Source organism: Lepisma saccharinum, chromosome 5 (assembly GCF_977018435.1).
Source record: "Lepisma saccharinum chromosome 5, izLepSacc3.1, whole genome shotgun sequence".
In the NCBI taxonomy this organism is placed as follows: domain Eukaryota; kingdom Metazoa; phylum Arthropoda; class Insecta; order Zygentoma; family Lepismatidae; genus Lepisma; species Lepisma saccharinum.
In genome coordinates, this window is record NC_139233.1 from 27,810,829 (window position 1) to 27,828,094 (window position 17,266).

Consider the following 17,266-nt stretch of genomic DNA (forward strand, 5'->3'; position numbering starts at 1 on the left):
TAAATCAGTTATGTAAACCTATAACAATGACCGGGGGTTCATCGTTCTGACCACACATCACCCCATAACCTCTGGTGGGAGTGAGGCTGCAAGTCGATAGGAATGCTCTGGCCCTAATGGGCTGTTGCAAATTAACTAACTAACTTTCTAGCCTTCTTAAACCCGAAGGTTTATGAATGCAACAATATAAGCCTTCCATCTGTCCCTATCCTCGGCAAGATCAATCCAATCTTCTCCATCTTTACCTATTCCCTTTAGGTCCATCTCAATGTTATCCCTTCATCTTTGTCTTGGCCTTCCTACAGGTCTCTTACCATCAGCTTTTCCAACAAGAATCCTGTAAACTCTTCTTTCCTCTCCCATTTGTGTCATATGGCCTGCCCACCTAAGTCTTCTTGATTTAATTATTCTGATAAAATGTGGACAGGAATACAAATTATGCACTTCTAAATTATGTAACCTTCTCCACTCATCTGTCTCCTTATCCCCTTTTAGGTTCAAATATTTTCTTAAGGATTTTATTTCAAATACTCTTAATTTGTGTTCCTCTTTAAATATAAGGGACCGAGTATCCATCCATATATTACTACAGGAAAAATTACTGTTTTGTGTATTTTATCTTTGGGTTTTTGCCCCATGGGTTATTATTAATATCACAATCTTACCTAGACTCATATATACCTACCTGTCTCTTTCTAACATAAAAAAGTATGTGACACACTTTACAATATTCATAAAAGTAATAGCCTAACCAAAGAAATAAGATGTTGCCAGAACAGTCATGAAAATTTGAGACACTTTTTTATAAGTAGCACTGTAAGTAATTATTAACTCCGTAACTGAGTATAACATACTATATGTTTTCTGCAATATGTTGCAGTGAGCCTAGCATAATGTTACATCCATGCTGTTTACCGGCTAACATTTTGTGGGTGTGATGTGTTTAAGCCACTGCCTAAGTACTGCTAAGTAATATGTGTTGCTTTCTCTACCAGATGCCAAAATGAATGCAGAATATGTTGCAGTAATAATGTTTTTCCCCTCAGCAACATGGTGTAGGAACCTGTTCACAACTTAAATGGCAGAACTGAGTCACAAGCATAGATGCACTGATATTAATATTTTTTTCTGTTGGAGCAATAAAAGTTTAATTAATTTTTCAGCCTACCATTAAGAATAAATTCAATAGTGTTTCCTGTAAATTTATACCAATGATGACAGTTCTTCATTTACTTCTGTGTTGAATGAGTAAAATACACATGTGTTCGAAGACTATTCTTGTTTTTTACAATTACTTGACAGTAAGGACACTTAAAAGGGCCTTTATCGTCCCCATGAATGTTTCTCATATGCATATTGTAGCCTCTTCGAGATATAAATCCTTGATTGCAACTTTTGCAAGTAAAATTGTTATTGTCCTTGCAAGAAATCACTTGCAGGAATGCAGCAAGACCTGAAAAGGAAGAACAATAATGTGCTTTTAGTATTTTTTAAAATTATAATCATAGTCTTGATTAGAAAGGAAAAGTATAAAATATTTAAAATAAAAGCACCACAGTGCTAGTTATGCTACAAGCTACAAGCTGTGGGTTCCTACACTTGGATGTAACAAATAGAAAAAAGCTGAGTTGATTTGTAATTGTTTTACAATTTTGGACAAATCACTCAAATCATATTCTAAGAAAATATTACACTAAACGGATGATCTAAAATTTTAATATTAATAGAAATATTGTGTCTACAAGCCAACCAGTAAACTATATGAGCTCTACACTAGAAAATATATTTAAATTATTTATTAATTACTACAGTGGAACCTAGATTTTATGTTTTTCAGGGAACCAAGCTGAAAAAATTAATAATGCAAGAAAATATAAAATCGAGGAAAATTGTATAACATTTTGCTATGTTGGGACCATCAAGATTGAATTTATAGGGTGTTGCAAAATACCTGTTACAATGCTTGGGAGGTGATTCGACAAGTAAAAACAAGGAAAAAATGCCATGTGAGAAAATGTCGAAATCGGCACCATTTTCGAGTGACAGGCGTGCGAAAATTGCCTCACACCATGTTTAAAGCACAATAACAATAACAATATCAATGTCGGATTAAAAGAATACGAAGAAAGTCGTACCTGACGAATACAATGGTGCAGCAATTGAGGTCCAGTGTGGCAAGGGGACTCTCAAAGAAAGTGGGGAATTCCCTGATGGAAAATACAGGAAATTTACTACTATTTTCTACATAATGTTGAGATTGGAATGTAACAAGTAAAAAATGATGACATATGTCCACATATCCAACTACTGCTGGGACACCATCCCAAATGGAAAAATATACGGGAAAACCAGGAAAAAACGTTTTCAATCCCCTAATGTTGACACACTACTTTGCAGTACGAAAAACAAAAGTTAAACAATGGCCACATGTCGTCAGGCTGTACATACTAAAAGAGAACTCCCAAAGAAAGTGGGTAATCCTCGAAGGATTGAAGACGGAGAATGGCGAGAAATTGCACAGTGCGCACAGTGCAGGGCCTTCCACCATCCCACCTATGGGGTAGTAGAGTGCAGTTTCATGCAGTCGAGCATCAAGTCTTTGAAAGAGTGAATGTGTTGGTAACCCCCTATTGGGAAAACGTTTGTGATACGAATGCCGTGCTTCACGGCTGTTTCGGTGTGCCTCTCCATAAACGAGATGCATATCACCAAGCTCGTGGGTAGAGTACTCCGCCATTGTCCTGTTCAAGAACTGACCAGCACTTTCCCTCTGAGTGACAGATCACAACTACCATGATTAGATGACACAAAGGTGTCCATGCAGTTGTTGCAAACCGAGAAAGAACACTGGGAAACATACTCTACGTACAATACTCCTTGGCACAATTCAACCACACTCACACACCAGACTAAACTCCACGCAGAACAGACAGGAAGAACAATGGTCGACTACACTCTCTACGTAGTATCCACCTACGCTAATACGTAACAGATGACCTACACTCCAAGCGCCTCTAGTGGGGCTTTCCGCCAGACCCTGTGGCCGAGTGGTTAGTACATCACGCTGCGATGCTGAGGGTCCTGGGTTCGAATCCCGCTCGGGCTTGGTTGTTTGTGAATGTCCATTCATCAATTTCATCACTCATCCCCATGTTCGCAAATTAGCCAAGAGGCACAAAACGCAAAGTAAAATAAACTAAATCAATCAATCTAGTGGGGCTTTCTGTATCACTTAGCTGAAATCAATCTCAGCATAATCTGACGGCATAGTGTCATTTTGGGTGAATTTCCAATTTCCCGAGTGTGGGATGGTGTCCCAGCAGTAGTGGGATATGTGGACATATGTCATCATTTTTTACTTGTTACATTCCGATCTCAACATTATGTAAAAAATAGTAGTAAATTTCCTGTATTTTCCATAAGGGGATTCCCCACTTTCTTTGAGAGTCCCCTTGCGCAATTTACACTGGGCCTCAATTGCTGCACCATTGTATTCGTCAGGTACGACTTTCTTTGTATTATTTTAATCCGACATTGATATCTTACTTCCTTCTTGAGTTATTGTGCTTTAAACATGGTGTGAGGCGATTTTCGCATGCCTGTCACTCGAAGATGGTGCCGATTTCGACATTTTCTCACATGCCTTTTTTTTTCCTTGTTTTTACTTGTCAAATCACCTCCCAAGCATTGTAACAGGTATTTTGCAACACCCTGTATAATGCGGAGAACGTAAATTCCTGGAACTTAAAATCAGTTTTCCACTGTATACACTATAATATTACCGTATGGAATAAGGATGTTACAAATTAATAATTCAGTTTTTTTTCCACAGCTCTAGAATGCATCTGAAAAATTCAGTTTTAAGCACTGCATGTTGCATTTGTCCCACCGTATCTACATCTCTGATCTTACAGATTGTCAACCAGTTTCTTCCTCTTTCTTAGCTCATGAAATTATATTATCGAATTAAGCACAAGTATTTGAATCTACTTGGGTTACATTCACGAATATCCGATGCCTTTCACATGTTGATAACTCAAATAATACATTTTTCACATTACTATTTGGTTATTTAATGTCACCTTTTTAAGTTAATCGCAACACTGATGTTGTCTATTATTTCAATTTTAATGCTTTGGCTGCTTTACTTTGTAGTCATATATTTGTATAAAGTTCTTCATTACAATATTGCTTTCTATTATATTTTCACATGGGCACTTGAATGATTGTAATATGTTGAATTATTGTGCTTTCAACATGCAAATTTGTTACAATTTATTGAGAATTGATATGCATAGGCCCACAGAAAAGTCAGGCTAACCTCCCTCCCCCTCCATTTGGCAGAATGCCATTGAACATAAAGAGCAGCAAGCCAAAGAAAATTAATTGGTGTCTGTTCACACTTTCTGAACACTACAAAGCTTAACTTGGATTATTCATGATGCAAGTCATCATTAAAATATTGCTATTTTATGCAAAAATACATGAAAATACATAAGTATACACTCACTGTTTTATTGTTAAATATTAGTGTCTTGCAATTTTCATTATAATAGGAGTAGTATAATAATGCTGGTTAAATAGTCCTGATAATTCATACTTTATGAAATCATGTTTAGGTGACTTATCACATATAACAGATTCTCATACATATTGATAAAAGGCATTAATATATAGAAACTTAGGTATTAAATAACACACATATAAAACTTCTCAATAACATTTATTCAATACATTTACATATATCATTTACGTAAAAATGAAACTTAATGTTCTTGTTAAATGTAATCAAGTTTATTAGAATAACAGAAGAAATGTTACATACAACTAATCTTAAAAATAACACTATTAACAATACTACATCAATATCTAAACTGAACAATTATTTATCAAATATCCATGTATACAAAATTGTATTAATGACTTGAATACCTTTCAGCTTGTAAGATTTTGTTGGCTCTTCTCATATGTTTCTTTTCATTGCTTTATCTAAAGTTAAACTCTCATGTTCTATATACCTTGCCAGAATGTATGATATGTAGATATAAGGATTAACACATTGATCTTTGGTATTTTGCAGTGTTTGCACTTTCACAGTTGATATGAATATATAGAGGGAGCCATTTTTCAAAACTTTCAAACTATTTCTATTTTTGGGAGGGGGTACCAGAAGTCTAGTTTGGGGTGAGATTCTTCTGCAAATTAAGTTTCATTATTTTTGACTACTGGAGTTCTGTAATCAGTGCCGGATCTACAATTCTTGCCCCCCACAAAATATTACCAAAGCCCCCCCTCCCTCCTCTGCCTATGTACCTTCAAACACACACACACACACACACACATTGTGTGTGTGTGTATATATATTATACACACGGTATTACACATATATAATGTATGAGTGTGTGTGTAATTATTGTTCCCATGTTGACAAGTCATATACAAGGGCCTACAGGGTGACTCAAAGTCACTTAACACTCCCTATAAAAAGTAAAGGAGTAAGGCTTGCTGGGTGCAATTGGTCACGACAGAAACAGGTTAGGCTTAGGAGGAACCACATTGGTGTATTCCAAGCGGACGTCCGCCATATTGGTGGCCGCCATAATGAATTCAACTCAAAATAATTTAAATGGGAGGGGAATGATGTGCATAGGCGACGATTTCTTCAGAGATTTAGGGGGGGGTGAAGCTAAATAAAGCATAAATTCTGATTTATTTCTGTTTGCGGGGGAGGGGGCAAAGTGTTGTTTTCATTAGTTGGGACCTAATACACTGAGTTAACCTTTGAAAAATTGTAATTACAATAACTAGCTGGACAATAAATTCACTGTACTAATGTGATTATGTAATTATACAACGTAATACTTTACATGTAACTTTTGACTGAGAATTTGATTATCATATTCGGTTTATAATACTTATTCCTACAATCCTTTATAGGAGTTTAATATCTTCACACAAATTTACATAAAAAAGGAAGGCCCAAGATAAAATTTTCATCCAGGCGAGGTTGATTTTTCGCACTGTAACTGTCCACTCTGTCACCCATCACCTCAACTTTTTACCCTGATCCAACTACTTTCCACCTTCGGTCAATAAAAAAACATGACCGTGCTGTGTATTTACGGCTTTAACGACGATAAATAAAAGCCTTGTTTTTTCAATGCCTTAACGTCAAAGAACACATATATTGAAGGTTTAAATTGCTACATAATTTTGCAATATTAATTTGTCATTGAGAAGTAACTTCATTTAATTTTTCTCTACACAAATCCAACTCTTTATAAAACAAATATCCACATTTATGTAATCAGAAATAAGCATTGGGTTCTACTAAATCGGGATGCCCCAGTCTGGTGCCATCGAGGGCTGTGTCCTGGGCAATTGCTTCGGTCGCCCAGCCCTTAAGCCACCCACACACATACACGTATTGTTTTGAAAGTTGGTTAAGCATTGATATAAATATGTAACAGTGCAACTTTCAGCCACATCAATGCAGTATGAAGTAGCACACACATGTTCACAGGTACATGTAAAAAATATACTAATCCTGATTATATAGAACAGTGGCACATTGAAAACAGAATATTATCAACTTCTGCTTGACTTTTCCGAAGGGAAACAAAGGTGCCAATTTTGAAATGGATTGGCTCATTGAATAGCATGAAGACTACAGCATTCCCATGCTACTTCCTCTATTCTCATATATATTCATTCATAATATATCATGCGTTTTTCTTAATTCATTGTCGGTTTGAAAAATGAAATACTGAAATAGTAAACGCACAAGCACAAGAAAGACACTCAAACTGAGTGATTATTGATTCTGCCCATTTCAGAGCAGAAACCTACGTAATTTCCAACCTGTTGTGTGCGAAGTTTCTGTGTGCAAAAGTTACGTACGTGTAATATGTTGAAAGTTATACATTAGTCCCCCTATATGGGGGGGGGGGGCAAACGAGAACTGGAGGGACTCGGGTTCCCTGGCTTTCCCGGTTTCGGCAGCAGTCATAACTATTTCCTGAATAAAGATAGGTTAAAGAAACCTTCACCACTGCATTTCTCGTGAAATTCTAGCCTGATTTGATTCTAGTCTGCTGCACGGGAGACCCGGGATGGGTGATCTAAGATCGCATAAAGCGGCTCTATGGCCCACCCAGCCTCGAATCAAATGGTATCCTGTGATGGGTAAAGGCGGCCGGAGCATGGTGCTTATCACATCACCTCCAAGATGTCCAACATCGAAAATATGTGGGACCCTACTACCACATATCCTAAATGTGCCTTCATGGCACGGTGCTACATGCATAGGGAACTTTAGCTTTACATTTACCTGTTTGTATTGTATACATTTATTTTGCATATACTGTACGAATCCTCTACTATGTCAAAGGCTGAGGGCCCCCTAAAGGCTTACATGTCTCTGCCCCCCCCCCCCCCGCACTGCAGGGTTTTGCGGCTTGTAGATCCAGCACTGTCTGTAATATCAATACCATGCAACATGAAAATGTATTTTATCTTTCTCCTCTTGCCCACATTTTGATCCTTGGTGGAGGACACTGTACAGTGATTCAGATATCACTTTAAAATATGTGTCCAGGTCCATAAAGTGAACTTAAAACAAGTTTTGACAAACAGATTTTCAGAAAATGTAGGATATTCATGGGAAAAGAGAATATCCAGTAATCATAGTTGTTAAACTTATAAAAATTGGTTCAAGAGATCACTACTAATACATATATTTTTTAGAGCTGAGCTGATATTGATACCAAAGTATCAGTATTGGTTCATACTAGTAGTATTGGAAACAGAAAGTATCAATTGGAAAATAAAATATTCACTGATACGGACTGATACTTTTCCAGATTCATATTTTGTGAGGTTTACAAAAATGATGTGCAACAGTTTTGCAAAGTCTAATTATTCTAGAATTTATGCAAAATTCAAAATTTCAATTTATTTTGCACCAGTATTATGTTAAAAAAATGGATTTTGTGATCAAATTAGAGTTCTTTTAATTGCTCAGATTAAATTTTTGAAATAAAAACTGTTAAACTGAAATTGAACTGGTATCGGTTCAAAGTGGCACCTGCTCAGCCCTAATATTTTTCAATTAATTCAATTATCTTTTCAATTATCTTGTCCTTAGGATGCAAAGTTGGAAATCATTCACCCATCCTTAATAATTCTAGGTGTATTGTAAACTACATCTAAAAGATAGCAAGATTATCATACAAAGCAAATATTATATGTTATGTACAGTTCCATTTCTACACTTAATCTCTTTACATTCTACATATAATTCTGACATTAATAATAAATGAAAATATAACGTCATTACATAATTACTTTTAATTGGTGCAAAAACATAGCATTAGTTTCCTAAACATTTGCAACAAGATACAAAACTAAAAATGAAATGATACTTGAGGAGATTCTGCTTTTTCTTTTAAATGGTAAGCATAAGTTTCAAACATTTGTCTCATTTCCAGTATTAAAAGAAATACAATCATAATATCAAAATAATTAATTCATCACCAACAGCAACATGAAGCAACTATAGTTAATAAAATTTATAATTAGGTCTTTGTTAAGAGACAAAGAAACCAATTTTAGCATGGTAAACAAACATTAATTCTATTATATACATAACCATGAGCTAAAGTTACTACCAGTGGCGTATTCTCCCATGTTATCTGGTTCACTGCTGGTAAACAAACTTTTTCATATATAAGAAATTGCTGCAAAATTTGATGTTGTTGAACTTCTATTATTGTTGTTTTATTTCTGTTACATCTAATTAATATATAATAAATATATACAATAAATAAGAACTGTTGCAGGAAACAAGGTCAAATATTCAGAATACGCCACTGGTTACTAAAATATGATTGAAGGCTTCAGAGTGATTCTATTATTTTTTAATCTGGCACTTCAACAAAAATTCCTATCAATAACAGCAAACATATCTTAATCTCTCTAGTTTTAGAAAGGTGTGGCTTTTGCACAACTGAATGTATTACACAAGATTTCTAGAAACAAATGGTTTCACACTAGAACAGATTTCTTCCAAACATTTCACAAATCATGAATAACTGATAATTTTGTTCATTTAAAATTGTCTTGTGAGGATAATTATAGGTGGGTTTCATGAGGTCAGGATTCGCACAGCCGCCATGTGACATGTCATTCCCGGACGTATGAACAGACTGTTGAAGTACACCATCCTGCCTGGTATATATTAATCTTGTTGCGGGAATTCAATGGAAGTGCATGTGATAATTTTTGTGCTGCTATTACTGTGACTTTTAGTGCATTTCGTTATGATGTACAATTTTGTTCTTAATTGCATAATCAAGATAAATAGATTCTGAATCTATATGTTAAAACGTAAGAGCGTCTGAGTTCAAGGCACGTGTAGAAAATGTTGATATCACTTGTATAGTGGACACTGCAGCTGAAATATCTGTTCTGAGTCTAGATATTTGGAACAAAATAAAGTAAAATTTGCCAGGGGCCATGTTACAAACTACTCCAGAGGTACGACTTATTGATTTTGCTGGAAATAGTCGAACTCGAGTTGTGGGAAACAGCAGAATCATGCTGGAAATTGCTGAGAGCACCATACTTTAGAAATTTTTGTTGTGAAGGATTTGATTTTTTTTTAATTTGATTTAGTTTATTTTACTTCGCGTTTTGTGCCTCTTGGCTAATTTGCGAAGATGGGGATGAGTGATGAAATGATGAAATTGATGAATGGACATTCACAAACAACCAAGCCCGACCGGGATTCGAACCCGGGACCCTTGGCGTCGCAGCGCAATGTGCTAACCACTCGGCCACAGGGTCGGGCTGTGAAGGATTTGCCTTGAGAGTTATTATTGGGTTATTCGTTCTTGCAGAAATATGAAGCAGAGATCAATCTCTAGTATAAAAAGTTGCATTTAATGAAGGATGGAGAGCCAATAGAGCAAAAGCTAGATGATGATGATTCAGTTGATCAGTGGATGAGCGTCTGGAGGATTGAAGCTAGCTACGATAAATGGGCTACACTGCTAGAGAATATAAGAGAGAAGATTGACTCCAGTGAATTATTAGCTAAGGAACAAAGAGCCGAATTATTTGAGATATTTATTGCACATAGTAAGGTGTTTTCAGAGAGGCCTGGCACGGAAAAGGGCTTAGTTTGTGACATTCACCTGTCTGGTGACGCTCCAGTGAGTCTTACGTTTTCTTCACGTTTATTGCCAATGTGTTTACCTGATATTGTTCAAAATACACTTCAACATTGCCTCATTGGTTAATAACTCAGTTTATGAAGTTACAAGTTGTTTTTGTACATGCAGTTCTATCCAAGATTATACTAAATTTCCAGCCCGAATACGAAGATGGTGAGTAACATTGGCAAAGTAAGGTTGTGCAAGTGCAGTTACGGGAACGATATGCTGTACAGAGGCGGAAACTGAAGCAGAAGTCCCATGCCATGCAGTTGAAGGAGGATGACCTGGTGCTGCTAAGAAGTCATCGTCCAAGTTCAGCTGTTAACCAAACCATTTTCAAGTTGTTTTATTTGTGGACAGGACCCTCCATAGCTACCCAAGTGAAATTCAACACGGCAGTGTTATTGGACACAAAAACTCGCAAGGAATTGTGCATGGTGAATTTCGACAATTTGAATATTTTTAATTGTTCTTCAGACATAAGGAAGATACTTTTAGAAGGTTGAATCCAAAATCTCCTAGCCTGTGAGTGCTTCCACAAGTTGTCGTCGATTTTATTTCTAAATGTCCTTCCCGGACGTATGAACAGACTGTTGAAGTACACCATCCTGCCTGGTATATATTAATCTTGTTGTGGAAAGTCAATGGAAGTGCATGTGATAATTTTTGTGCTGCTGTTACTGTGACTTTTAGTGTGTTTCGTTATGATGTACAATTTTGTTCTTAATTGCATAATGAAGATAAATAGATTCTGAATCTATATGTTAAAATGTAAGTCCTGAGTTTTGTTCTTTTACTGCAAATCTTAATGTTTTCCCGTGCCCTGAAAGGTGTCATTCATATACCAATATAGAGTTTCATGTTGCTCATTCTCAATATGTATTGAGATCAATATATTCTTATGGCTATCAATATCCTATGGTTGAACCCAGCACGACCGTGTCACATGTTTGCAGCTAATTTTGTTTTTCATGTGCAAGAAAATATCGTGAAATAATGGGAGCTTCTGCTTGTACAGCCGAATACTGCTCAATTTACCATCATAAGCAAGCTTCAAATCTCCCACCTCTTGAATTCCATATGTTTACAAGAACTGGTCTCCATCATGGCCGCTTGAAGCAACAATGCAACAGTTTGTAATGTAGATGAAACACACCTATTGCTATTAGATATATATCTATTTCACTTTATCTATTTATTTTTTACAAATAATTATGGATGATTGTAATTATTCCATGTATTATTTAAAAACCCAAAAAGTATGTAATTGTGATAGTTGTCTGTTAATTTTATGATGCTGATGTGAGATATCAGCTTTTTTTATATGACTATAAATTTAACCATATGATGGAAAAAAATATAAATTCATGAAACTTACTTTATTCCGAAATGTCTGCAAATGATTTGCTGTCTGCACTGTTGCTATCAGATCTGAATCATTGTCCTCTTGCAAGTTTATGATTGTAGGTTCTAATAGGGAGTCGTGAGTAGAGCTAGGATTTTGTTGACCAATAAATTACCAAAAAATGCATTTATGGAACAAAAAACTTCATGCTAGAAATAAATAGCATGAACCACCAACCTCATAATTTATGGTCTAAAATAAAACAACACATGATTCTGCAGATACAATAGGTTGCTATTATCATCTAAGTTCATTGTTTAACTTTGAGTTGCAGTATGTTACAAAGATTTAAAAAAGAAATGACTGATGATTCTCATCTAGTACACTTTGTCAATAAATCATGGAATATAAACACGTTAAACCCCAGAAGGAAGAAAATCACAAAAAGAAGGCCTAAAATGCAAAAAAATGCCTAATTGGACCAAAAATGCTAAAAAAAAAATGCACAAATATGTCCCAACAAATTCATTTAAATGTCTTAATTTGCCACAAACAAGTACCTAGGTAAATACTGAAGCACGCATGTTTCTGGATTCCCAGAAAGAAAAGGTAAAGTCATCAAAATCCTAGCCCTAGACATGAGGTTTTTTCAAAGCAAAATCATCCTCCTAGATTTTCTTGCTGTGGTAAAGTAAGAATTCCCATTATTGTTGTGCCATATTGTACACAACCAATTATCTATGTTGATATGTTACTAAAGAGAATTCCAAGTAGAATTTAGAGAAAAAATAATTGATTGGTCCCTTTGTATACAATAAATTCATACATTTGCAAGGCATTTGTGCATGCAATCCTTTTATTCTCGAAATTTTTCTAGGAACATCTGCCTTTCATTTCTGTGATAAAGATACATATGGGATCTCAAACTGTTTTTATTTTTGGCCAGTTTATTACACAGAGGACAGGCAAAAGGCCCTCTATCATTACCATGTTCATTTCTAATATGCTTCTGACATCCTCCCCTTGTGTCAAATTTTTTGAAACAATATGGACACTCCATTGGACCATCAACGAATACTTCCTGGGTTGATAGCCCTGAAAAAGAATTAACAATTTTAAATTAGATTAGGTTAGATTGAGAAAATGTTAAAAATTCAATATCTAATTCAGAAATTACCTTCATGCAAATATTATTATGTGCTAAAACATACATTTAACACACAGTGGAGAGTGTACAAACCTCTTTATCCCCAAAATTTCATTTGTATTCCATTAAAGAAAAAACAAGAAATATTAATATTATATTAAATTGTTAGTTTTTCTGAATTTGATGGGATTGTGCCAATCACAGATAAATGCAATTTTGAAAAATACATTGCATTAAGCATGTACTGTACATTGAAAAATTCTGTAAACATGACACAATAATCATCAAAATATTCTTATTAATACAGTTACAGTGCATGTTGAATGTACAATATAATGTCAAGTTTTTAGGCTATTGAATACCAATTATATTGAGAGAAAAATGTTTTTGTGTATTTTGAAAATTTACTAAAAATTATTTAAAATAAACTGGCTTTTTGAATAAATGCAATTTGAATAGTAGTTCCATCTCATATAAACATATCAACATCACAGTTGGATTTATGTTATGGTCATGCGGCCAGTGTTAGAGACAGGTTTCAAATGATAGAAACTGATCAACAGCCAGTGTTAGATAAACGGATAATGCAAAAATCATACCATGTTTATCAACTTTATAATATCAGTTCTTAATACTTGAAGATTCTTGCTTTTATCATGAAGACAGCAGTATGGCACCCAACATACCCATATGCACACTTACATACAATCATCTTGATGAAAAATAATAATAATAACACATATTGAATTATCGTAACACAATATATAAATTTCATGTGTAGTGCCATCAACATGACGTATCTTCAAAATAGTAAACAAATACCTGAAAATTTGTTGAAGTTTCAGTAACCAGGATTTTTGATGATTAAAAAGATAAGATTAAAACTTGTTCCCTCAGTCAGTGGAAAGTTACATAATACATATTTATATCTCCATCTGTTTTTTTAACATTATTATTTGATCAGTATGTACATATTTAGCTTTTATTTTTCATCTCCTGAAGAATATAACTTTTATGCTAGTGTCTGTTTCATTCTCGATTTGTTATTATATAGTAAATTAGCACCAATTTCTTCATGTAAAATAATATACAGTGCATAGCTCATGAATCATCAACCTTAAACTTGACAACTAACTGAAGAAATTTCAAAATTTTAATCAGCAAGATGTAGGAATGTGCCCACTTAAAATGGAAGAATTTTCACAATATTTGCAGAAGACATATTCGAAAAGTCATTTTAATGATAGACTGATTATTCCATTTTATTCTTAGCAAAATTTATAATCTTGAGATATTGCATAAGATAGGGTTACAATTGTACATTAAATAAAATAGACTTTCATTTCCATTCTTTTATTGTCTTTTAAATTATTTTCAGATACAGGTTTGTTTCCAAATACATGTTGATATAAGAATCCTCTAGCCTAAAATGTATGAAAATGTAATATTGCTAAAAATTCTTCATATGAATGTGTAAAAAACTAACAAAAATAGTAACTACATTAATAAAATGAAAATATACTTATGCTTAAGATTACATAAAAATTAATTTATTAAAAATACAATAGCTACTCAGGAACAGATCGTTCTTAGTTATTCCACAATGCCTGTATCTACATGAGCAATTTGTAAAAATGTTACATACTTTTTTAAAAAGTTGAATGTTTTTCTTATTATTATTATTACCATATATTAGAAATATTCAAGTTCTCTAAATTTTATTATTGTATGTAGTGACAAACACATGTTGTGGCTTTTGAATTGAATTGAACTATACATAGATTTCTTTGCTAAGCTTCTTGAAAAACAAATATAATTTAACATTTTTGAATACATGGTACCATCCTATTTAAGTACAATATCACCAAGTCACAAAGTTTCAAACAAGTCAATCATTTATCACAAAGGGAAAGAGAATCATAATCCACAAGAATAGTAACAACAGCATAATACCCGTAAGGTGTTTGGAATTTTGTGGAAGATACAAAAATTAGAGAACTTGGAGGAGTATTTGCATACCTTTATTTCTTTTCTGTTGAAATTCAGTTTGTTCATATTTCGAGAAATGGTTAATGCAGTGGTGTTTCACATTTATAAATGAAAGATTTGTTTGCCATTTTGATAAGAATTAAGAGTATTTAATGCTAGATTACTGATTCTTGTTTAATTACTTCAAAGAAATGAAAGACCTGATGTATACTCTGAGCTTTATTTCGCTCCCCTCAGATAATTTTGTTGTCCACAAAACATGGAGATATGATCTTGTCATTATGTTATGTAGCAAGTTCTGGATATCTGTCAGGTGTGGTAATGTAGATTATTTTTATTGTTGCATTTCTAACATTTTTGGCAGCAGATTATCTGCTATCCCTATCTATCTATTTGAGATGCAAGTTCTTAATCAGCTATAACCCCCCCCCCCCACCAAATAAAAGTTAAGAATCATTTGGAAAATAAAGACAGCAAGGTCAATGGACCATCCATTTATGGCATTTAGAAATAAACTACCAGCCGACAAATATATGAACTATAGCTGCTATACAATACTGTTAAAATGACATACATTTAGAAAGACAATATAATAGTTATAAAACCTGTACAACTACAGTATCATCTTGCATTTATACATGCTGCAATTGTTGTATAAAAATAGTCTTCACAAGTGTTTGAACTTGCCCTTTGTTTGTTCAATTCAGTTATTATCATGAAACAATTCTGTTACCATTCTTATAACTAAAATAAATGTACATGCTATACTTATCAATTATTATAATATTTTGCTTCTTCGTAGTGAATTAGCAGGTTAAGAGATATTAAACTATCTCAGATCCTCAAGAGGTTACATCAACAGTTAATAGCACTGTATGCATACACCAAGAAAAATTAGTGCACAAAGATGCAAGAAAATGCACTTCGACAAGTCCAGAAAGAAATAAATAAATCATAGATTCTAAGTCAGCCATTAAAGCATCTAATTTGGTAATTCACTTAAATATTTCATAATATTAAAAATGAGATGAAATCAAGAAGCTGACATTGCAAAGCTGATTGCTGCAGTGGCATAAACCAGATTTTTATATTTCTTAAACCTTTTTCACTATTTTAACCATGTTTTAACCCCTCCACAACCCCTCTCTCCTTTCGTCCCTCAGGAACAAGGTCAGCCTGAAAATTCAGAACACAAGACAAGTTATGTGGTACGATTTTATCTTCTTTTAATATGTTGACTCATGGTGTGAAATACCAACTTATTTACTTCACAACAAGACAAGTTATGTGTTACAATTTTATCTCCTTTTAATATGTTGACTCATGGTGTGAAATACCAACTTATTTACTTCACAACACTCAAATTTATTTTCAATTGCTCCTCTGCATATTCCTAATATTCCCAAAATTACAAGCAACTTTCGTTCCTTGGTATAATTGAATAGGTTATTCCAAATTTAATTTTCTTCTCCAAGGAATAATATCTGAAACTTGCCATGCAAGGATACAACTTGTACAAACTAACATATCTTCAAAGGAGAAAATAATTCCAAATTTCCATCAGTTGTCATTCCATGGATCTTCTTATTCAGTTTGTAAAGCTTTCCTATGGTACATATAGATGTGAGTCTTCAATGTATTTTTGTTTTTTAACACTTTCTTACAAATTGGACAGAAAAATGGTCCACGATCTGATCCATGTTCATTTTTTACGTGTAAATTCAAACCTTGCCTGCTTGCAAATGTCTTGTTACATAAGGAGCACATCCTTACAGGTTCGCCAGGGGCAGCTTTTGCTGGAAAAGAAAAAAACAAATAATGATAATTATGCAGCTCAATTATATTAAAATTCAATTAAAATAAGATAGAAGCAAAGATTCAGAGAGTTTAAAACCTAAGCAGGCAGTGAGAAAAGTTTGAAGCAATTTAAATATTTTTATTTAAATCAATCTTTCTTATTCTTGATTGGTTTCCATTTCTATGCAGTGCATACTAATTATAATACATGCAATGCTTACCTTTCTGGTTTTGAAGATGGAAGTGGCTGTTTCATGCAGTTATTGAAAGCAACTGAAGAAGACCAAACCCTATGTTCTAAATGGAACAAGTATCATACTAATTCTTGTTTTGTAAGGTTAACAGGTAATTAAACATTGAAGTATTTTCAATTATTTATTGTTTCTCTCCTGTTACATCTGCATTTTTAGTCACATTTTATGATGTGAAAAAACATAAAGAATTTCACAATTATTCATAAAGCAAAATATGTGATCCAAATATTTTGAAGTTGTCAAAAATCATATTGTGAATAATACAAACTCCTTTGCACATGAAACCTTAGCCATAACTCTCGCTCTCTCTGTCAAAGATAAAAGGATAACATCAATATTTGACACAGATTACACTGGTATGTGCTTTGAAACTAATAAAATTTCCTCAACTTTGTCAATTCCAATGTACTAAACTCAGATCTGGCATCGGTTTCTCTCTACCACATCAAATTTTTATGCAATGGACAAAAAGAAATTACATGTAAATTTTAAGTTTTAATATACATATAGCAAATGA

At 33.9% G+C, this 17,266-nt stretch overlaps 1 protein-coding gene across 2 annotated transcripts in view; it reads right to left on the reverse strand.

Moving 5' to 3' along the window:
* Window positions 1–12,374: 12,374 nt before the first annotated feature.
* The window catches only part of LOC145987728 (uncharacterized), a 319,042-nt gene continuing 314,150 nt past the window's right edge, over window positions 12,375–17,266 (reverse strand). The window contains exon 6 of one of the 2 annotated variants that reach the window (XM_083122351.1): window positions 12,375–12,657. In XM_083122351.1, coding sequence (XP_082978477.1) covers window positions 12,419–12,657 — 239 coding nt within the window. In that variant the 3' untranslated portion in view covers window positions 12,375–12,418. Of the gene's footprint in view, window positions 12,658–16,267; window positions 16,495–17,266 lie in introns of those variants that run through there. The other variant, XM_083122375.1, reaches the window with a different exon arrangement.